General features: G+C 41.3%; 1 protein-coding gene across 7 annotated transcripts in view; it reads left to right on the top strand.

Annotated features, from left to right (window-relative positions):
• DYNC1I1 (dynein cytoplasmic 1 intermediate chain 1) overlaps positions 1–24,068 on the top strand; it is a 371,384-nt gene that overhangs the window by 206,599 nt on the left and 140,717 nt on the right. For all 7 annotated transcript variants that reach the window (XM_070471269.1, XM_070471279.1, XM_070471273.1 and 4 more), the window contains 2 exons: positions 14,862–14,951; positions 22,652–22,814. In XM_070471269.1, coding sequence (XP_070327370.1) covers positions 14,862–14,951; positions 22,652–22,814 — 253 coding nt within the window. The remainder of the gene's footprint in view (positions 1–14,861; positions 14,952–22,651; positions 22,815–24,068) is intronic.

The following is a 24,068-nucleotide window of genomic DNA, read 5'->3' as shown; positions in this document are numbered from 1 at the left end:
TGAAGCAGCCACTCACTGTGCTAAAACTATACTGAAGCTGGGCTCGGCGCAGGAAGCTGGGGTCTGTGTGAGTGAATATGGGGGGGAGGGCGACTTCATTTTCAACTCGTTCCAACACAGCTTTGCTCCTTCCACGGCCTTGTGTCTCCACTGGCTATGCTTCTTCTTACCTCCAAACCTGTTGAGACATCTCCGTTCTTCCTGCTTAGTTCAGGGAGCTGGGAGACAGTGTGGACACATGAAACAGAGTGGAATTTGGTGCCTCAAAAACTTGGGTTCAGAAACCTGCCTTATAATTTAGTAGTTGTCTGACTTTGAGCAACTTATTTAACCTCTTTGTATCTTAGTTTCCTCAGTAATAGTAATAAAAATGTTCTTTAAGTATCTTAAGCCTTGAAAGAATCATCATTAACCAAGGAGAGCAACGCTGTAATCAGTGGATGAGAAAACCGAGGTACAAGAGGTTCAGTAAGTGGCCCATGGTTACTACTAGATGATATAATCAGAATGTGAACTTGAGTGGCATGGCAACAGGACTCAGGCACTTAACCCCATACTACCTTGCAGCTAATGTCCTCGCTAAAAGAGATCATGTACAGAAACTACAGAGTAACTACAAAGAGTACAGAGCACTTAGTCAGTAGTTACTAGTTCCTGATCATTCATGCTTTTCTGGTTGCCAGTGACAGAGAAACCACCCCCAAATTACTGAAGCCGAAAGAACATTTGTTTGCTGTTAACAAATATGTCGTTGCTGACTTCAGTTACTACTCAATTTAGCTTTCAAACTGTTAGTTACCACTCTTGGCCATGCTCTTTCTTTATTGATTCTTTTTCAAGTTCCATGTAGGGAGCCAGAACAGCTTTGGTTCCATGTTGGGCATGACACCCAATCCAATGAAGGAGAGGCATCCACTTCCTTGGTGGTTAGAGCAACCACGTGTCCTGCTTTGGCGAGAACAGTCACATAGTCCAGTGTAAAGAGGAGCCCGCTGTCCTCTGGCAGGGGTGACCACACATCCTGGATTGTCCAGACTCTCCTCATCCGTATCTGCCATGTCTCCCTTCACCATGTCAGGCTTAAACATTGATTGCACCCCCATTTCCTCTGAGAAGTACCCCAATTTGGACAGTAGATTTTATGGAAACTCTACTGATAGTCCAGAGAGAAATACAGAGCTTTCGTGTCACTGGTCACTGCTTCAGATGCAACGCTTCCCCTTGAATCTTAAGAAGGATTTGCTTAGCTGAGAGTGGGGAGGGATGGGTTCGCCCAGGAAGAGTAGAAAGGCTGCTGGTCAAAGACATGACGTGGTGGATTCTGGGTGGTCAAAGTCAAAAATATCCATCACAGGTTCCTTTTCTTCCTTTAGAAAGTTTGGTATGATTTAGTAGCAAGTTGAGGGAGTTTAGGGGTTGCAAAACATGAGTTTGAATGTTGGCTGTCTTCTTCCTCTAGTGCTGGTCTTATTGATCACCTTCCTTTCAAAACCTCATGTGTAGCAGGGGTCCCCAACCTCTGGGATCTAATGCCTAATGATCTGTTATTATTACTATTATGTAATTATAATAGAAATAAAGTGCATAATAAATGCAATGCTCTTGAATCATGCTTAAACCATCCCCCACTTCAGTTTGTGGAAAAATTGCCTTCCGTGAAACCAGTCCCAGGTGCCAAAAGGGTTAGAAACCGCTGAGCTAGAGAGAACGATTATGTCTGCCTTGGTGAGTTGTTGGGAGGATTAAACAGGCTAATGAAATAAAACCTTTACCACAAAGCTTAACATATATGATCCAATAAATGGATAACTGTTGTTTTTCTGTGATGCCTGGTACACATCTGAGCACACATTAGGTGGTGAGAAAATACCGAGTGACCAGGAAACAAAACAAGACAAAGGATCAGGAACCTCTGGGTAAGTTTAGAGAAGAGATGCTGGCAATGATGACAAGACCTAGTGATCAAGGAAAGGAACCTTAAAATTGGAAATGGAGCGAAGAGTTTTGTGATCCAGCTAAAACACTGGAGAAACCACTGAGAAAATGTGCTTTTCAGAACCCCGAGGGAAATGACATTCTTTTAAAACAGTCAAGAATATTTTCTTAACACCCATATTGGGGCAAAAAAATGTGAATAGTTAATGTATCCTAGTCCCAAGAAGTTCAGAATCTTGGATGGAGAAGAAAGCCCAGAAACGCACAGGGATGTCTCTACTTAAAAAAGTACATAGAATTTGTTGCTGTTCAGTTGCTAAGTCTCTTTATGACCCCATGGACTGTTGCATACCAGGCTCCCCTGTCCTTCACTATCTTCTGGAGTTTGTTCAGATTCATGTCTATTGAGTCGGTGATGCCATCCAACCATCTCATCCTCTGCCTTCCCTTCTCCTTCTGCCCTCAATCTTTCCCAGCATTGGGGTCTTTTCCAATGAGTTGCCTCCTCACGTCAGGTGGCCAAAGTATTAGAGCTTCAGCTTCAGCATCAGTCCTTCCAGTGAATATGCAGAGTTGATTTCCTGAATAAAATGGAGAAGGATACAAGTCCTACTTTGAAACACAGTAGTTCTTTGACTGTTAAGACTGTTAAGAAAATTGTTAAGACAGTCTCAACTCAAGTGCTATGAAGGGTTAAATGAGGAAGACATCCCTTCTAACAAGGGTGAACAGGAAAGATTGGGGGAGCTGGGGGTCATTTGAATCAGATCTTGAAGTATAGCTGGATTTTACATGCAGGGAAGATACAAAGGTATTCAAAGTCTTGAACCTTCCAGGCGAAACCTGCCCTTGTGTTTTTGCTTCTACTACCTAGAATGCTTTCCCCAGCTACCCGCGGAGCTTGTTCCTTGAGTCTTCTTGTCAAATCCCACCTGTCAGTAAGGCCCTTCCTAGCTCCCTATGTGCAAAATTGTGATACTCACCACTTGGCCTGTATTGCTGGTCTCTTTAGTACTCGCAACTCGCTAACCTACGTTATGCTTTCCTTGTTTATCTTATTTTCTGTCCCTGCCACTGGAATGCAAGCTCGATGAGGGTAGGATGTCTCATCTGTTCTGCTCACTGCGGTATCTCTGGCGCCTGAGATCGTGCCTGACATGTATTAGGTTCTCATATTTTGCAAGAAGGAAGGGAGGGAGAGTGTCTGGCTGAGGGAGCCACGGGAACTGAAGGACAGATGGACTGTGGTGGTTTGTGCAGTGTTGCAGTGTCAGTGACAGAAGTGTGTGCGTGGATGGGGTGAGAGGGGGTGAACATGGTGCAGGCAGGTCGGCAGGAAACAGGTGGTTTTAGAGCCAGAAGTCTTCAAGTCTTCTTACCTAGAAGACTTGGAGACGAGGCCAAGGAGTCCAGCTTGTATTCTGCATGGCACGGGAACTGTCAAGAGTTGGTAGCAAGGGCAGGCATTGAGAGCAGCTAGAGTTAAGAATGCCAGCTAGGAGACCCTGACGGTAAGCCACATGGTGGCCTTTACTGAAGAGAAGGAGGTAGAAAAGTAGAGAGGACAGAGGGAGCTGTGCAAGTGAAGGGGATACAAAGAGGCAGAATTCACGATTTGATCCTTTTAGCAAAAAGATTGCAGAAACAGACTCACAGACATAGGGAACAGACTTGTGGTTGCCGAGGGGGTGCGGAGGGGTCAGGGAGGGACGGACTGTGAGTTTGGGGTTAGTAGGTACAAGCAATTACATATAGAATGGATGGAGAGCAACATCCTCCTGCAGCACAGGGAACTATATTCAATGTCCTGGGATAAACCAGAATGGAAAAGAATATGAAAAAGAATGTATGTATATGTGCAACTGAGTCACTTCACTTTGCTATACAGCAGAAATTAACTCAACATTGGAAATCAACTATACTTCAACTTAAAAAAACAAACACCCCCCTCCCCCACCAAAAAAAGGACAAAAAAAAGATGAATGCTAGAGAACATGATGACTTCTGCATGCAGGGATGGACCTGACAACTGCTCTGACAGTAAATGTCAGACTTGACAAGCTTAAAGATGCTAGGTACCATTTTTTCCTTACAGTTTCTTTACAAGCAAAATAATGTTTCTAAATGGCATCTATGTATTTTACTCTGTCTTCACTAGTTAACACAGTAACCATTTTAATACCTGGAGGCCTTGGGGTCTACTTTTTCTGGGACATATCTGTGGTTGCTGCTTAAAGTTAGGTATGATGACATTTCTGTCCTTGCAGCCTCAGTTTTCTTTGCGACAAGCCATGCTGTTGTTAAGAGGAAGCACAGCTTTGCACAGTAGAAGAAGTGATAGAGGAAACAAAGGGAAGGGTATGGGATTGTCCAAAATCAAAAGTGGGCTGCAAAAGGGCTTTAAGTCTGGAAAAGAAAGCTAGGAGTCGCTTCTCCCCTTCCAAGAAGCTGAGACTTGCATTTTCAAGTGTTTTGAATTATTGCCCAGAGTGTGTGTGTGTCTGTGTGTGTGTGTGGCGCTCACACCCCTATACAAATAAAACTGCCAAGAATAGACATACAGCCTGTGCCCTGGACGCGTCAAGGAGGCTCTGTTCACATAGAGTACAATGGCAGTGCTCTTTCTGGAGTTGTGCAATGAATGCTTCTGCTACCAAGACTCTAGAACAGAGGACTGTTTTGAGGGGTGGCTTGGCTCTTTCAAAATCTCTCTCCCTTCCAGATCCTGCAAGAACTGCAGTTTGCCATTAGAGATTAATTCACTGGGGTGACCATTCTCTAGTCTGTTAGTATGAATTAGCTCATCCAGTTGATCATGGCTGAAGACTCCGTGACTTCCAGTGGAAACTTAGGAGAAGGGGGCCTGAAAAGCATAAAAGAATCAAGAGAGGAAAGATGGGGGTGGTTTCTGGCAACAAATTGCATGTACGGATGAGTCAAGGACTCTTCTGTTCTTAGCAGTGCTGGAGAATTCACTCGAAGTTAGCTAGTCATAGGCCTTCAACATTGAGCTCGTCTAGGAAATAGGAAGCCACTGATGGTTTTTAAAGAGGAAAATGTATGGAAATAGAGACCAATCAAGTTTTCCCAGCCCCAAACATCAAAAGCTGAGGTTATCCCTGGGCTCCTGCCTGGACATCTCCAGAAGGGAGATCTCCTGGTCTCTGACCTTGTATGCAAGCTGACTAATCCATGTCCACTCAATTCAGCCCATATTTGCTGCACACATTTCGTGTATCAGCACAGTTACAGGTTTCAGAAACAGCTGCTAAAAAGTACTCTTCTCTGGCTTCCTCTCTCGCTTTAAATATTTTCCTTCATTTCCTCCCATTTGCAAGGCCTTGTGTGACATTCCATCAGGAAGTAAACTTTCCAAGTACTGTCATGTTAGAGCCTTAGGAGAGAACTGATGTGGCCTAGAGTGTTAACAGGAGTGCTCTGTATGATGAGAAATGTATGTTTTCTTTGCTCTGGCCAGATTTTTCTAGACCAGAAAGCGAAGGTTTTTTAAATATTAGCATGTAGTATATTTAACAAAGTGCTTACTGAAAATCCCACAAAATATGTCTTTGCTGCATATTTTGAAAGCGCCGAGGCGCTCACCTTAGTTTGTGTAAGCATTCAGCGGTGCATGTTATACTTTATTTTGGCTGCCGTGATACGTATCAGGAGGTGGCTCTCTTTGGACTCCCGGTGAAGTTGGCAAACCGTCCACAAAGCCGGTCCAAGGATAGGGTGACTTGAGTGAGTTCTGTACGAGAGCCCTCACTGTCTGCTGTGCAAACACATGTCTGCATTCACAGTTCAGTTCATCACGCCTACTGGCGGTCAACCATCCCCAGCCAAGTTCTCATCATCTGCTGCTTGGATTAGGGCTATAGCTTACCTTCTGACTGTCTCCCTCATTCCAGGCTCTCCCACTCCCTTCCAGCTCCATACTGCCTCTGTATTCTTAAATAAAATTAGACCTTCTCTCTTGCATTTTTAAATGCCTCCAGATTCTCTGCAGGGTTGGGTGGCAGCAGCAATTTTCATCAAGGGTCAGGCCACCCCTTAGGTGTATCAGAATGTGCATAAAGAGCTGGCCAAGGAGGAGAGGAGTGAGGTTTCAAAAGTCGTATTTGGCATTTCCAGTGTCTTGGATTCCTTTTGAAATTTTAAATAATACATTTGGGTTAAATGAGATGTATATTTATTCACATGGAGAAGGAAATGGCAACCCACTCCATTATTCTTGCCTGGGAAATCCCATGGACAGAGGAGCCTGGTGGACTATAGTCCATGGGGTCAGAGGAGTTGGACATGACTTAGTGATGAAATGACAACAGATATTTATTCAAAACGGGGGCTACTGATCTCCAGAAAGAAGTCCAAACCTGTTCTGTCATTTAAGGAGCTATAGGAGGTTCGTACTGCCTTTCCAGAACCATTACCCATTACTTTGCTAGTGTTTGTACTTGACATTGATGGTACAATCAAGAGTAGGTCTTTGAGGGACTTTTCTTCTAGTTGTGGCGATAAATGCAGAGCCTAATTTAAGTGGTTTCTTGGCTGTGTTATCATGGAGATCCAAGGGAGAACAATGGAAGGTGTCCATAGATCTGCCTGGTAAGAGGTGTTAAAGCTCCAGAGTTGCATCATGAAGAATTAGTAATAATCACCTCCTGGACACTGGAGGGAAGACCAAGACTGGTAGAAAGAAAAAAATGTGTAGTGCTTTTGAGGCGTGTACCTACTGGGGTTTTCGGTGATTGTGCATTGTTCAGAGTGCAGGTTGAAGCGGAAGAGCTAAGAAGCTGTAGGGTTTTATGCTGCAGTTTATAGGGAACTATAGAATATTTTTGGTGGGGAAAGGATACATAGATGTATTTTTTAAAAAATAAAAATGAAACTACTAGAAACACAGAGTAAGACTTGTAGTTTTGTTTTAGAGAGACCAGTCAAAATGCTACTGTAATGCTCTCGGTGAGAGATGGTAATGGCTTGGATCAGGGCAGTGCAGAAAAGACAGAGGTGGATTTAAGACAGATTTTGGAGGAAGGATTGAACAAATATAGAGACCTCTTGTTATAACCTCTGATGGAAGAGTTAAAGTTAGTACTGTGATATCTAATTGTGAACCCATATGTGAAAGGTGTGCAGTTGGTGGGGGGAATGGAGAATGTAGTCAAAGGAGCTCTCAGCAGAAGGTGGGGGGTTCTGCTTTGAATATGTGGAGTGTGAACACATTGGGGGACATTCGTGTTGAAATGTACAACATAGAATCTGGAGCCTAGAGGGGAAATCTTGGCAGGAGATACCCATTCATGAGTGATGATGGAAGTGAAACGTGAAAATATTAGTTGCTTAGTCCTGTCTGCCTCTTTCTGACTCCATGGATTGTATCCCACCAGCTTTCTCTGCCCGTGGGATTCTCCAGGCAGGAATACTGGAGTGGGTTGTCTTGTCCTCCTCCAGGGGATCTTCCCAACCCAGGAATTGAACCTGGGTCTCCTGCATTGGAGGCGGATTCTTTACCATCTGAGCCACCAGTAAAGACACATGTAAATATTATCCAGAGTGACGTCTGACGTGAGGAAAGATGAGGCCAAAGACAGAACTGCAAAGAATATCTTCATTAAGGTGAATTATTTTTAATAAATTTTAATTTGAGAAATTAACTCTATTTTTCTATAGAACATGTAAAATATGTTATAAAAAGAATCCCTATCTGAAATAGCTATACATAGAATTGTATAGAAGTGGCCAGGGCATTTGATATTAAGTTAAGGGCAATACGTCTAAAACACAAAAAAACAGAGACTTCCCTGGTGGTCCAGTGTTTAACCCCCGTGCTTCCACTGCAGGGGGCATGGGTTCATTCCCTGGTCAGGGAACTAAATTCCTGCATGCCCTGTGGTGTGGCCAAAAGAAAAAGAAAAAGAAGTAAAATACACAAAAAATAAACAAATGAAAAAAGACCTTCTTTATCTATCCAAGTCTTTTCACCAACAGTAACATGGTGGTAAGTTTGATTTAGAGTTGACTCTATGTTCTTGCCATCATCCCTTTTATCTTCTGGAAGCTAGTGTTCTGTTCATTTCTAAGCCACTAATTAGTTGATCAATTCCAACATTCACAGTTTTTCACATCATAATTGATGCTGTGTTACAGTTTAATTAGCAGCGATCAATTTTCTTAGCAGTACATGACTTTGGCCTGTTCGATTTGAAGCCCTATGGTAATTGCTTTCTGCTTCCCCCTTTCGGCAGCGGCAGAGTGCCCTTTGGAGTCAAGAAGGATGGAGTGAAATGCCCCCTCCCATCTGTCTCCCCCTGACCAGACTTAGCCGTCTTCCATGAAGTCACAGGCTCCTCGTGAAAAGGCAGGAGCAGGGCGTCAAGGACTCGGGGCAGGCCCTCAGACCCTCTTATCCTGGGGTTTTGCAGGTCCTGAGAGACTGGGAAAACAAGAACCAACTGACCTCATAAAACACAAGCCCTTCTCTTCACAGAGGGCCGCTCCGTGTCACTCGGGGTTCTGGTTGCAAGCAGCAGGCACTGAATCCAGGGGGATTTATTGGAAGGAAATCTGGTGCTGACATCACCTCTAATAAGATTTATTGGAAGGAAATCTGGTGCTCACAGAATCAACAGGAGGCAAAGGAACAGGTTTGGGAAAGGGGCAAGACCAAGGGAACCCAGAGCGTGGGTCTCTGGAGCAGTCTGGCCAGGATGTCAGACTTGGCGGCATGTTGCCCCTCATTATCCTCCGTGTCCTCTTGGCCCCAGAGACAAAGGCCCAGTTAGGAGCGTTCGGTCTGACTGCCCAAATCCTGCCTGTGTCCTGGTCACCAGGAAATAGAAAGCAGGAAATGTCTCTCTGGGGCTTCAGGGTGAGAAAGTAGGGTCCCAGCAAGCCACCAATACAGCCGCGCTGCCAGGAAAAGGGTCTTGGTGGTATATTACCAACAATAACAAATGGTTCCCTGCACTTCTATCCCAAAGTCCCAGATTTGGGAGGTCATCAGAAAGGTAAAGTGTTAGTCACTCAGTTGTGTCCAACTCTTTGCGACTTCTCCAGGCAAGAGTACTGGAGTGGGTAGCCATTCCCTTCTGCAGGGATCTTCCTGACCCAGGGATTGAACCCAGGTCTCCTGCACTGCAGGCGGGTCCTTTACCATCTGAGCCCCCAGGGAAGGCCATCAGAGCAGCTCAGCAGTCAGACAACTGGGGCATACTCAGAGTGGTGACATTGTCTTCATGCTTAACCACCAGCCAGTGGCAGAAACTTACCTTTCTGGAGCTCATATACAGGGTCAGGCCCTGGACTAAGTGTCTGATGTGCAATTTCGGAGAACATGCAATTACTCGTGTTTAGACCTCAAGAATATCTTAAGGAAGGAGGACAGTAGCTACCAAACTTTTTTCCAACTACAGAGAAAGAAAGCAACAACTGCTGAGGGTAGAATTTAGGTGCTGAATAAAATAATGTCTAAAAGATGCCGTTGTTTGAAGTTAGTCCCTTAGACTGACAGGTAATTAACTTCTGCCAGTAGTTTAATTTCTCACATGTACCTGGTACAGGAAACTATACATGGGTGGTGATTTTTTCCCACCTCCAATCACAGAGGAAATGTAACCAGGTATGAACTAGTAGCCCAACTCATATATCAGTAGTCTGTAGCAGTTCTACTTAAATCCTTTTCTTTACAGTTATTTAACTGTTTTGAAAATGGTTTCAACAGAAGTAATTCCAATTGCACCAGAAAGGAAACCAGAATCTTAAAGAAAAATATACTCTCTTTGCTGAGCAAGGCAAACATATCAGTATGCAGAGAGACAAGCCTGTCTCTTGTATTTTATTTCCTTAACAAATTCACCAAAACACTTACTTTCTGTCTTTAAAAAGCTGATAGACAAAGAATTCTGTGGCCATTAAAAATTAATGCCTACAACTGGTTTGTAACCACTTTAAAACAGTACTGTTTTTTTTTTTTTTATTTATTTCTCTTTTATTCACCGTATCTCATTATGGGACTTTGCACATATTATAAACACAATAAATATTTGTTGGGGTTTTTAAAAACTCATTGAAAACATATTCTCTGGGGAAGTGTTTTCTATTTAAAGATTTAGATAACCTGCTATTTTCCCACCTACTTCAAAAATAAACTGACACACTTCTATTACAAATCTACCCCTTTTTATAGCCAGGCCCTCATAGAATAATATATTTCCAAAAACCTCTAAGTGGCCACTTTCTGTCATGATGTTTCTTTTTAATTCTTTCAGGAGTTAATGTTTAAAAATCTTTGTGTCTGCGAAAGATAGGAGCTTGATGTTGTTTAAAGCTGTCTAGCGCAAAGTCATTTGGTGAAACTGACTTAATTTTAAGAACTAAGAAAGTGAATGTAAAGACTAGGTGGTACTCCAAAATTAAAAGACTTGCTTTTTCTTTGCTATTTAAAACCTCTTTAAGTAATGTGAAAAAAATTCACCCATAAAAGACCATTGCTTTAAAAAAATAATAATAATTTTCTTTTTCATAAAAAAAAAAACCTAGGTGATTCTAATAAAAGCACAATTATTTTTCTATATTCAGTGGAACTAAGACTAAAGTAATTTGAACTTGAGTTGTTCTCCCCTTTGGGTCTATGAGGGAGGCGGGAGAACCTATTGGTTATTGGTTTTACTTCCCGGAAATCTTCACTTCTCAGTCCTGGACACCTTGAAGTTTCTGCTCAGTATGCCTTTCTTGAGCACTTTGTTTAAAATTTCGCCTCTTCCTCTCCTGATGAGCACCCCCGATGCCCCTTTCCAGCATTCTCTGTCTCTGTCCTAGTTACCTGACTCGGCGTATGTTTTGTTTATTATTTGCTTTCAGCTGCTTTCTGCTCGTTGGTGGGAGCACCATGGCATGAGCACAGACTTTTGGGGGGAGGGTCCCTGTCCTGTTCCTGGCACATGAGCACTGTAAGGGCTCACTAAGTGTTTGCTGACACACAAGCTTAGGCAGCACTTGTTTGAAGATTTCTCTGGATGGGTATTTGCAGATCTCTTGGTGGTTTAAAAAGCAGTTTTACATTAACAATTTTATCTTTTAGTCTTATAATAAATTTGTGTTTTGAGGAAAGGTTATTATCCCCATTCAGCAAATGGGGGAAAGGGCCTCAGAGAGTTCCTATGAATTATGCTAAGTTAGGGGCTAGCAAGTGGTGGACCCCAGCCTCGGACTCAGACTGATTATGTGCCTTGAAATGCAGTTACCACCCAGGTTGTGACTCTTATCTGTCTGAAGGAATACAGCAAGGCTTGTAATAAGTATTGCTGAGTCAGGTCTCAGGAGAGTGGATTCCACAGAGTAACTAAGGATACAGTGTGGATGGATAACATGGGTTGGGAAGATCCCCTGGAGGAGAAAATGGCAACCCACTCCAGTATTCTTGCCTGTAGAATCCCATGGACAGAGGAGCCTGGTGGGCTACAGTCCATGGGGTCCCAAAGAGTCGGACACAGCTAAGCAACTTCCACCCTGATGGTCTTGATTGGGATGCCCTGTGTGCTGTGTGTGGTGACCTCTGGAAGCTGAAAGCGTTCTCCATGCGATGACCACCTCCAGGAGCCTCCACACACCTCTGCTTGCATTGCAGCTGAGCAGCACACCCTCTGCACTTCAGGCGTCTCCCCCTGACATTTCTGTTTCATGACAGCAGTGGGTAGGGAGGCAGTGCACTTAATGGTTAAAGATCAGAAACCCCATTACACATAGAACCAGGTAGAACGTGAAGCTTGACATGGTTGGAAGATTTGGGGGGCAATTACTCTGTCTCCTCATCTATTGGATTAGGTTGATGGTACCAAGTTCTGATATGTAAATTAGATAATGCAAATAAAGCATTCATCACTGCTTTAGGTGTGATTATTGTGCAAATAGATGGGGGGAAAAGTGGAAACAGTGTCAGATTTCACATTCTTGGGCTCCAAAATCAATGCAGATGGTGACGGCAGCCATGAAATTAAAAATGCTTGCTCCTTGGAAGAAAAGCTATGATAAATCTAGACAGAGTGTTAAAAATCAGAGACATCACTTTGCTAACAAAGGTCCATTTAGTCAATGCTATGTTTTTCCAGTAGTCATGTATGATGTGAGAATTGGACCATAAAGAAGGTCGAGTGCCAAAGAATTGATGCCTTTGAACTGTGGTGTTGGAGAGAACTCTTGAGACCTCCCTTGGACTGCAAGGAGATCCAACCAGTCCATCTTAAAGGAAATCAATCCTGAATATTCATTGGAAGGACTGATGCTAAAACTGAAGCTTCAATACTTTGGCCACCTGATGCAAAAAGCTAACTCAGTGGAAAAGACCCTGATGCTGGAAAGGTTGAGGGCAAGAGGAGAAGGGGATGACAGAGGATGAGATGGTTGGATGGTATCACTGACTCAGTGGACATGAGTTTGAACAAACTCAGGGAGATGATGAAGGACAGGGAAGCCTACTGTGCTGCAGTTCATGGGGTCACAAAGAGTCAGACAGGACTTAGTGACTGAACAACCACAATTGTGTGTCTCATTATCTCTTCACTAGATTATAAAACCATAGAAGTTAAGGCACGTTACTGGCTTTATTAGTTTCCTAGGGCTCCCATAACAATGTCCCATTAACTGAGCAGTTTAAACAGTAAAAATTGAAAGTCTCACAGTTCTTGAAGCTAGAATTCCAAGATCAAGGTGTTGACCGGTTGGTTCTGACAACTGTGAGGGAGAATCCGTTCCGTGTCTCTGTGGGTTGCTGGAAGACTAGAGGCAGCCCTCCAGTCTTCACCTTCATCTTCAATGGCGTTCTCCCTGTGTGTGATTCTGTGTTTAAATCTCCCGTTTTTATAAAGACACTGGTCGTATTGGATCCGGTGCCCTCACTACTCTGGCACAACCTCATCTTAACTAATAGACCTGCAGTGACACTATTTCCAAGTCAGATCAACATTCTGAGGTCCTGGGGGTTTGGAAGTCAACATATAAATTTGGGGTGGAGGACACAATTCAACTCATAACATGGGATTTGGCACCTTTATATCTGTTGTATTTTACTTGTATTTATTAAGTTCCAGGGAATGGCTCCGGGACCCACTGGACTTAAATACAGGTCTCTAGAAGGCTCAGAGATAGAGCTACTTCCCAGCTTATTGGCCTTTTGAAAACTGCCTCTCCATCCAAAGTTTACTAGAAGAGAAACTTCCCTCCTGCTAGCTCCTCGCTGGGCTTTCTGTTTGATCTTTGGCTCAGAAACATATAACATGTCAAGGTGAAGATTTTGCTCAGGACTTTGCAAGCTAATTTTTAATGGATAGGTAGCAGTAATATATTTACATATAAAGATTTATGTGTGTTATTTATAGTTTAACATGTTAAAAGGTTTATTCGTCTACATATCTGGGTAACTCAGTGTACCTGTCAAAATTTTAAGTGAATGTCTTTTGTCTCACAGGTATGTGTTAGTAATAATGTATTAGTAATAAATGTGTTAATGTGTTAATAATAAATGATAGTTTCCCTCAAAGGCATCTTACTTTCTTTCTGATATGTATATAGTGTGATTATAAAGTAATGAGGGTGGTTCCACAATCTACACACATGCATATTGTGTATGCATTGCTGTATTCTATTGAAAACTTGCATGAGATATTCCCAGTATGTAAATTGCAATACTGTACTTCACACATCCATATTCTTAAAATGGATATTCCCTCCACAAATCACTTGCTTAATACAGCAGAACTTTTGGAGTTGCTTTTCAGGCTTGTTTGTTTCAGGCTACATTTAAACATGCATTATATAATACATTCTCTAAATGGTTGGAGCTGAAAGTTTGAGTTGTTATAAATTTCAGGATTTGTTGTGATGGAAATAAGACTCTCCATAGAGCTTTGAATTTATAGAAAGTCTGCAAATATTTGTTAAATGAATGAATATATGAGTGAGTGAGGGGGTGTGGAGGAAGTGAAGGCATTTCTTTTAAATTCCACTTGAACCGATGGAATCAGTAACCTATGGTGAATATGATACTGAAGAGTGAAGGTAATATATTTAAAAAACACAGAAGCAAGTTTTAATTTTTTATATTGTCTTATTCCTGTAAGTTGAGCTTTGTCATGATACTTTATCTTGTCCCCCCACCCTCTACCCTGTGACTGATGGTTTCAAGCACACTGCAGTGGAAGGGGTCTCCGAGAAAGGCAGTTTTAGGGGGAAGAGACACAAGGGATGCACATTTGCATAGGGCAGGAAGGGCACTGGAACATCTGGTGGTGGTGGCTGACTGGTACCATTTGTTAGCGCTCATTAAATGCACATTAATGCGCGAGTTGCTCTGAATGTGTAAATGCCATTTCAGGTCAGTTCTGTTCTCCCAGGCCAACGGCAGTGACTTTGGGGGGCCTACCCCGGTTGTTTCCTTGCCGATGGCATCTGACCTGGGGTCAGACCTGCATTTAACCCTTTCCTGTAGGTCAAAACCAAATCAATGGGGTGAGGATGAAACTGGAAATGAGTGGTCTGTACAGCAGGTGTCCCCTGCGGAGAATGCACCGCAGGTGGAAACAGTTTAAGATCTGTTCCTGGCCCATCTCCGAAGAAGCTTCAGAGGTCACAGATGCAATTCCAAGACATCCCATGTGGCGGGGGGGGCCTGGGGATAGATGGAACAGGTGCTGACTCGGAGCGGTTTCTCAGCAGTGTGGTGGGGGGACTTTCAAAGAGACCCCTTCTGGAGATAATGTGTCCATATATTCATGAGCACATATCTCAGCCATCCATCGTGGACTGATTTACTTAGAAGTTGCCCCGAGTGATTAGAACTTTACCCTCTGCCCCTACCTCCCACCAGCAACCAGAGATTTTGATTGGAAGGCAAGAATATAATGCATTTTTCTTTTTCTTTGTTCCAGAGGATGAGGATGATGAGGAAATGGTGGAACCTAAAGGGGGCCAGGATTCAGAACAGGAAAATGAAGACAAAAAGCAGGAGGTGAAGGAAGGTACGGTGTGGGAGAGAAATCAGTTTTATTGTTTTTGTTTTTGTAACCAACATAAGGGGGTATAGAGGTAAGTAAAAATTAAACATATGCCTCCAGTATGGAAGGTTTCCTGGGATTGTTCAGTACATTACATGTAGCAGTATAAACTGGGTTCCTTTAGTTTTTGACTGACAGAAGCAAATAAAATACAAGTCATCCACAATTCCAGCAACAAGTCCAGTCATGATTCCTGTAAAATTATTACTAAATAGCAGTAAAACAAGATACTTGTTATTGATTGACATGTTACCTAGTTGGCTCTGTGTGAGCTATAGAGAAACATTAACCATGATCGTCACTATGGTACATGCATGCTAAGTTGCTTCAGTTGTGTCTGACTCTGCGCGACCCTGTGGACTGTAGCCCACCAGGCTCCTCTGTCCATGGGATTCTCCAGGCAAGAATACTGGAGTGGGCTGCCATGCCCTCCTCCAGGGTATTTCCTGACCCAGGGATCAAACCAGCATCAGGCAGACTCTTTACCACTAGCACCACCTGGGAAGCCCAATGATCACTACTGACTGTGCTATAAATGTCTTCTCCATGCTCTGCCCAGATCAGGAGCAGCCCCTATTTGCTCCGGTGCTACCAACGACTCATATTTAGTAAGGCTTACTAGGTGCTTGGCTGTCTCCTTAACACTCCAAAGATGTTATGCACCCTTTGCAACATCCTTTTGAAGCAAATACTATTATTGTCTCTTATCGTATAGACAGAGAAATAGGAAAAGAGAGGTTTAAAAACATACTCTGTATACATAATGTATAAGTACATGGCCTGTGCTTCGAGTTGACACCAAAGCCTATATACTTCCCCATGATGTCTTCCTCCTGTAATAGCACTGGATTTCAAAACACAAGAAAGCAAGAATGTAAAAAGAATAGAGAGGGGTAGGCAAGAAATACTATAGCTGATGCTTCCTTACAAATCTAATTTTGTGTGCTTTTTGAGATTTTCGGCCTAAGGAGAAAAAGAGAATTTGAGATTGTCATTCTTACTGAGAAATGGAGTTATCTGTGAGAATGGACTCTTGCATGTTTCCTACTAAGTGTCCCAAGTAAACTTTAGAGCAGCAAAAGTCTAATTAGAAGCTCATTTTATTTTATTTTTATATTTATTTATTTTTAATTGATTGATGATTGCTTTACTGTATTGGTTTGCTTTCTGTCATAAATCAGCAAGAGTTAACCATAGGTGTACATATGTCTCCTCCTTCCTGAAAACTCATTTGATTTTTAAATTTTCCATTTGCCTGTGACTCTGGCACACATGGTTGTCCCCAGGGACTTTGTAAGAGTGGGTATGCACTGCTCATGCAGACTCACTCCACCCTGCCCAGGCATAAGTGAGGTGGCTTGTTTACTGCCAAATTCTAGGGTATGGCTGTAGACAGGTAGTAGATTCAGCGTCTTTAAGAGTGGCATTCACAGAAGGCCCAAGTTACATTTTCTGAGAGGTTGTAAAAGGATCTGATTGAAGCAATTTCACATTTAAACTCCTGCTAAGAATGTGGAGAGGCTTCCCTGGTGGCTCAGATGGTAAAGAATCTGCCTGCAATGTGGGAGCCCCACATTCGGTCCCCAGACTGGGAAGATCTCCTGGAGAAGAGAATACCCACTCTAGTTGCTTGCCTGGAGAATCCCATGGGCAAGAAGCTACAGTCCGTGGGTCTCAAAGAGTTGGACACAACTGGGCAACCAACACTTTCACTTTCAAGAACATGTGTGTGTATTTAAGCTGGTGAATAGTGCATCATTAACACAGGTGTAGCAAGAGACAAAGTAGGTCAGAGTTTACTAAAATGCTACTTTTTTTTTTTTTTAGCAAAATATCCTTAAGATGTCCTGGGTGATAAGGAGCCAGGGTATATTTTGTGTGTCTTGGCACAGATTCCCTACTGCCTCCCAATCCCAATCTCCAAACTGTCTTCTCTGGCAAAGCACTGCAACCTCCTTCTTAAGTTCTGAGCACAAACGCCCTCCAGTTTTAACTGTTACTCATGCTTTATGGAATTGATTAAAGTCCTGTTACAAGTCCAAGAGAAGTTTGAAAGTACATTTCCTGTTACTGCCGTGCTGTGCATCTTAGGCTCTATTAACGGCTTTTCTGCACATTAGCACATGATGGGTTAAAAGCATGTTTATGTTGGCATCAAACTCTTGCTGGCTATTTTTTTTTTAAAGCAAGATAGTATTTTGCACACTTTTAAAAGAATCTCTAGCAGATACGATCGTGGCGCCATTCACACAGCTGCATGGTAGGCAGGGCTGTGTCAGCACTTCCATAGGAACCCTGAATTTCAGGGATTTATTACTTAGCCATAAACATTTGCTCTGGGCTGAAGCTTGACATACACGGTTTCAAACCAGGGAACACATTTTTGAGAAATCTGGCCTTTTTTGGAATTAAAAAAAAAAAGTGCCGAGGGGAAGATGGGAAAAAAAAAAAATCCGTCCTCACTAGCTTTTGACATTTTTGCCCATGTGACATCAAAACGCATTAAACAGCAAAGAAATGTGGGTTCAATTTATTACTCTTCCCACTCTTTTTTTCACAACAGAGTTGGGGAAAACAGCAAGTACATTTTTAGCTTTTAATCAAATTTTAGGAAATTTTGGTATGTGAGTGTCCTAGTATTTTCATGTTTAGAAATTTAAAGCAACAGAATCAGAAACTTAGCTTCTGTAATTGCGCATTAACTCATAAACCTCACATTAACTTCAGAGAGGGCACCATTCTTTATTCAGTTTGGGTTTTCTTACTCTTGTTTTTGAACTGATTTCACTGTAAAATTCTCTAAGAACCACTGTGCCTTCTTAATCTGATTTAATATTTAAGTTATGTGGGTTTACTGATTTTTTTAATCTTTTGGATATATTTTTGAAAACTATTTAAAAGATGTAGTTTCTACATTGACATTTAAAGCTACATCATTGAAAAAAGCATTTCTGAAATGGAGATTTTTTTAATTACTTAAAAATGAGATTGTAAAATATTCAATAAAAATTGTGGATTTCACTATGGATTTTACATTTTTACAGAGATAAAAAAAAAAAAACCCAAGGAACTCTAGACATCAAAAAATATAGTGTATAGTAAATAGAGTAAATCAAAAAGAAGCTGAAAAAATACACATTCAGGTCAATAAGAAAACTCAAGAAAGTACAGCAGATAGGATAGGATCAATATAAGAAACACACACAAAAAGCATTGTCATATACAAAACCAAGACAAATTAGGATTTTAGTAATAAAAAGAATAAAAAATAGACCCTAAAATAAAATTCATACTAAATTTTAATTTTTTCAGGCTATGAATTCATAGAAATTGGGCAGTTTTCTAAACTTTGAATTTCATGACTCTAGTGCCTTGTTTTCATACTTCTTATTCAAGCTAAATGTAACTGTTCAGGTAAATTTTGGTAAGTTTGAAACTTGTCCTGTTATTTGGATTATATGAAAGTAATATCCACATGTTCTAGTTTTCCTGAAGAATCTTTATTTCTTAAAAAAGATCACTTTAAATGCATAAAATATTGTTAGCTCTTGGCAGAAATACTCCATGTTGCAAAAACGAACAACAAAACCTGCTATAATAGCACCTTCTGCTTAACTTGTAAGAATAATCAAACATTACTGTGGTCCTTGTTTTTCTCTGGTATGCCTGTTGCTATTAAGTTAATTCCTACCTTTTCATGCAGTTAAGATGTTGAAAACAATTCTTTAGGTTCCAGGGATAGGGAAGAAGTGAAGAAACAGAAATTTCAGGGAGAATTTGAGGTCTATCCTAGAGTCATACTATTCTGGTTCAAATTGTTTATGCTTGCTTGTATTTTAAATTTTGTGGACTCCATTAATCAACTAATTTTCTTCTCGTGAAATATAATGTCTGGAGAGGTTTTGTCTCCTGAATACTGATATTGGTTGTGGTTCTTGGATAGTCCATTATGTTTTCATTACATTGTCATAAAACATCAATTTAAAGATTTTTAAATATGAGAGGTTTGGGGTTTTATCAAACATAACTATGGCTCTGTTTAACTCCTAAGTTGAATATTGTTTATGACTTTTAAAAAGTACTCATCTATTATTTTATGCTAACAAATCATGTCATTTGATCTCTGTTAGACATCAAAGCATAATATAAAATACATTCTTTGTTTGGGTTCTGTAGCAATTTATTTTCAACCCAAATATTGTATTGTCAAACATACTGTCTGGAGAGGCTACTGCTTCAGTTACCTGAGCTTGGCTTCTGCAAATACACTTTGATCAGCCGTTTATGTTTCTTTTAGACAAGAAGTTGTATGTCTTGAAAGCTGAGATCAAAATGACAATAAACTACAGGGAAAAAAAATTACAGAAAATTAGACAGGAACTATTTTTTATTCAAAGTAATGGACCTGTAAGGAAAGATACAGGTGGAATAAAAGTAACTCAAAAAGATAAACAGAACAGAATAGATATTTTTAAAATATAAAAATAGGAATAAAGTGGAAAATTCCCATTTCTCTGTGTAATTTCAAGTGTGTTTCAAGTCATTCATAAGCAGTGACTAAAGTCAAATGAAGCTTTGTAAAATAAAACATTCTTCTTGAAGTAATACACAGTGTCCTTTCATTTCATTCTGTAGCTATCAACCTGTGACCTAACATTGTGAAATAATTCTTTCACTATTTTACCATTCCAAGAAATTAACGTTTTCACAGACCCCCTCTTTATTTGCTCCAAGAAATTCTGTCCTACAAATGTGGTTTGAATAACCGCATACTTTGCCAACATGTTTCTCATTAAAAATTATGTTTGCTTTAAAAAAAAAAATTCTTCTTGACCTTGTAGTATTCTAGTTTAGTGATGCTTATTTATGTAACAGTAGTGACCAAAGATTGAAGGCAGAAGGAGAAGACAGCAGCAGAGGATGAGATGGTTGGATGCATCACCAACTCAATGGACATGAACTTGGGCAGACTCTGGGGGACAGTGAGGGACAGGGAGGCCTGGCGTGCTGCAGTCCATGGGGCCGTGAAGAGCTGGACAAGACTCGGTGACCGAACAGCGACAGCAGCAGCCGACGGAAACAAAAGGAGCCTAGCATTTTCCCCTTTCCTAGTTTCACCAAAATAATTTTTTTGAAGTTATATAAGGGTGAAAATTTTACATGCATTATTTATGGGTGTTTCAGAAAGTAGACAAATTATATATGGGGCAAGATGGTTGGATGGTATCACCAACTCAGTGGACAGGGGTTTGAGGGAACTCTGGGAAATAGTGAAGGACAGGGAGGCCTGGCATGCTACAGTCCATGGGGTTGCAAAGGGTTAGCCGTGGCTGAGCAGCTGAACAACAGCTAATTATTGTGAATGTTCAACTATTCGCTGAGCTTCCCCAGTGGCTCAGCGGTAAAGAATTCACCTGCAGTGTAGAAGCTGCAGGAGACACAGGTTCAAGCCCTGGGTCAGGAAGATCCCCTGGAGGAGGGCATGGCAACCCGCTCCAGTGTTCTTGCCTGGAGAATCCCTTGAACAGAGGAGCCTGGTGGGCTACAGTCCATAGGGTCACAAAGAGTCGGATGCAACTGAAGCGATTTCACATGCACGCAACTATTTGCTAGTATGTTTATTTTTAACTCTTAAAGCAGACTTGAAGTTTAGGTATCATTGCCTCACTTTATAGATAACACTGCTGCTTAGAGAGCTTTCACTGATCGAAGAATCCAAGTTAGCAAATGGCATAGCAGCTCTTGGATTCCAGGTCGATTTTATAGAGTTCTGGTTATTTATGGTTCACATACAGCCTACCTCACTATTTCTCAAACTAGTGTCTGTGTAGTGTTTCTCAGCAGATGTTGATGGAGGTTCCTATAGAGTCCCAGTATAGAAGGCATATTTGGGGCTCTGGAGGTTTCAGCAACAAAGAAATCCTTCTGCCTCTTAGAATTGCTGGGGTGAACTATATTTGGAGATTACCTTCTGCTTAGTGGATGAATCATGTTTTTGTTATAACATCACCTGGAGAGCATTTTATAAGGTGTGAACCAACTACGTCATAATCATTCAAGTTTCTTGTTCAAATACAGACTTTGGAGTCTGGACCCTCTTTCACTTTGGTTTGGGGGCAGAGGAGGGCAGGCCAGAATGGGGGAGACATTCTGAACATTGCAGGTTTGAGATCTATCTCCACAGCTCTGCAAAAAGACTTCCCTCCCCCTTATTTATTTCTCTCATCCAGTGGGTCACCAGTTCTTAGAAATCGTACAAGAATCTGCTCTCTTTCCACCCCTACTTTCACTGGTTAGGTTCAAACCCCCATTGTTTCTTTCCTGAACTATTACCATATCTTCCCAATTGGTCTCCCTATTTTTTTAATGTATCTATTCTTTTTCATACTTCTTGCCCATTTTGGTTGTTCCATAATACTGAGCATAGTTCTCTGTGCTATACAGTAGGTCCTTGTTCAGATTTCTCAGGGCACTGGCTTCAAGATACCTTTAATCAAGTCAAATAACTCTTCCATAAAACCTTATGCTGCAGGTGACTGCACCTAAATGATTCCTCTGACCCTGTAGCCTGGTAAACATTGGTCCTAGTCATGAGGATGGTTGTAGAAGTGTTTGTAAAAGCCTGTGGGTGAGTGATTCCACCAGGGACCCCCATGGTTTTAATGCACTTCCCCTCTCCTGAGGTTTAAACTTCAGGAGCTTCTGATCCTACTGGAAGAAGAATCAAACACTTATTGAAGTCTCTTTGCACGGAAGTTGAAATGGAGTTCCTGAAGAGCCACAAAGTTTCAGCTGACAGTTTCTGCCTTAGGGATTTCTCATTCTGGGGCAGTTCCCAATGCTTCCTTTATAGGTTTATGTGAACTTTGCTACTGAAGGAACAGTTTCTGTAACCTAATCCTGACTCTGAGGTGAGCTGACTTTCAGACACTGTGACATACTGCTAGTTATGTAGTCTCTCTTGGCCTCATTTTGTATCTTCAGATTTAGTTTTATATGATTGATCATGCTAGAAAAGTAAGGCATAAAAGCAATTGTGAGGTATCTTATAGCATTTATTTGTTTCATGTGTTTGTTTAAAAGCAGAAGATACCTTGGGTAAAGTTGGGTTTGCAAGGACATGCTTTAGTTTTTGAGGGGAATTTATATAACAGTCTATCAACCATATCAAGTTAACTATCTAAAATAAAATGAATTTATCAGTAGAAAGAGGCAAGGTGCTATCTGAATCGTGTTATAGATAGTTCTTAATTATTTGGTAAGTGCAGCTTAACCATAGCTTTACAATCTAATATACATGGTTTTACAGATATCTCTACTATGTACTATTTGAGCTTTTTTTTAACTTCAGTTCAAAAGAAAGTAACATTCAGAGCTGATTGTTAAAACACACAATCATCTTCATTTGTAAAATTTTTTCAAATCTTCAAAATAGTAATTAATCCAGATATGACATCTTTTTGCAAAGTTGGCAATGAAGACATCTGCAAAAAACCTTTGGTGTGAATTTAAGAGTAATTTAGAGTTAATGTTAACAATGGCTTATTTTACTGTGTCCTATTTCTCTTTTGATAAGCAGTGTCTTTCAAGAGTTAGATTCCTCTTGAAATGTTTTAATTATCCTTTTTTTCTTCTTTCCCAATGATCTCTTTTACACAAAAAAGCTCCTCCAAGGGAGCTGACAGAGGAAGAAAAGCAGCAAATCCTCCACTCAGAGGAGTTTCTCATCTTTTTTGATCGGACAATACGGGTAATTGAAAGAGCCCTGGCAGAAGACTCCGATATCTTCTTCGACTACAGTGGTCGAGAATTAGAGGAAAAAGACGGGTTAGTTTCTTGTGTGCAGTTAAAAAAAAAGTACTGTGATAAGTTATCTGTTGCTTCTAAACTCATTTATGTTTTAAGTAGGCAAGTTGCAAGCCTGACAAATCAGAAGACTGAAATTCCAGAGCTGATCTTGCTGAACAGCTCTGACTGAGGGCTTTGGTTATGATTTCTGGCTTAGAGTTTCCCTGTAATTATCATGTGCTTCGGTGAAATGCTTTTGAACTTGATATCTGGGGGACAGTCCAGGTGATGGAGACTGGTAGAGTCATGTACATTGTCCTCTGAGAAAGCATCCTTATAAGCAGTAAGAGGAGATTTATGTTCTATCCAGTAGATCTAGTTTTGATGTCTAAGCAAACAGGAAGCTGAGGAAAATAAACATGAGATCCAGGAGAACCTTAACTGATGTGCAAGACAACAAACAGAGACTGGCCACCTTTTGCTCTTTTGATACCATAAGATTATGTATATATGCCTTTTAGGAAACACATGTGCAGGGGTGTATTTACATATTAAGAAAACTTGTCTATAAAACCATGGCCCTAAACAACTTGCCCTGTGACTTCAACATGTGTATTGTCAACCATCCTCACGTGAATAAGAGGAGGCACTTCATGAGCTTTGTAAAGAGACAGAACTGATTTTTAGCCACCAGTTTCTCTTGGCCAGGAACAATATGAAAAGATGAGATCACCTGCTGTTTTCATCAGACCTGACATTTTACTACTAAAATTCACATACATTGTCAAAGGCCAACCTATCGTCATTGAAGATGCTCACTGCCGTGTAAACAGGTTCGAAAGGGAGTTCTGAAAGTGTTCTTAACAGTTGATAGTATTGATAGATGATATCAAAGAGACAGTATTTTGAATATACATGTTATATTTGTTTAATTTTAAAAAGCCATTACTCTCTGGCTCATTTAATATTCTGAGCCTGTTTCCCTCTGGGTGCCTGGCACAGTATTATCTTGGGTGTATGTACCTCTTGGGGCTTCCCAGGAGTCGCTAGTGGTGAAGAACCCGCCCGCCAATGCAGGTGATGCAAAAGACGTGGGTTTGATCCCTGGGTCGGGAAGATCCCCTGGAGGAGGAAACGGCAACCTACCCCAGTATTCTTGCCTGGGAAATCTCATCAACAGAGGAGCCTGGCGGGCCACAGCAGTGGGGTTGCAAAGAGTCAGACACAACTGAGTGACTGACACTTTTCTTACTTGTCTGGGTTTGCAGTGGTGGAGCTGAGGAAGAGTTAGCT

Source organism: Odocoileus virginianus, chromosome 1 (assembly GCF_023699985.2).
Source record: "Odocoileus virginianus isolate 20LAN1187 ecotype Illinois chromosome 1, Ovbor_1.2, whole genome shotgun sequence".
NCBI lineage: Eukaryota > Metazoa > Chordata > Mammalia > Artiodactyla > Cervidae > Odocoileus > Odocoileus virginianus.
This window is presented reverse-complemented; position numbering and strand designations above follow the sequence as displayed.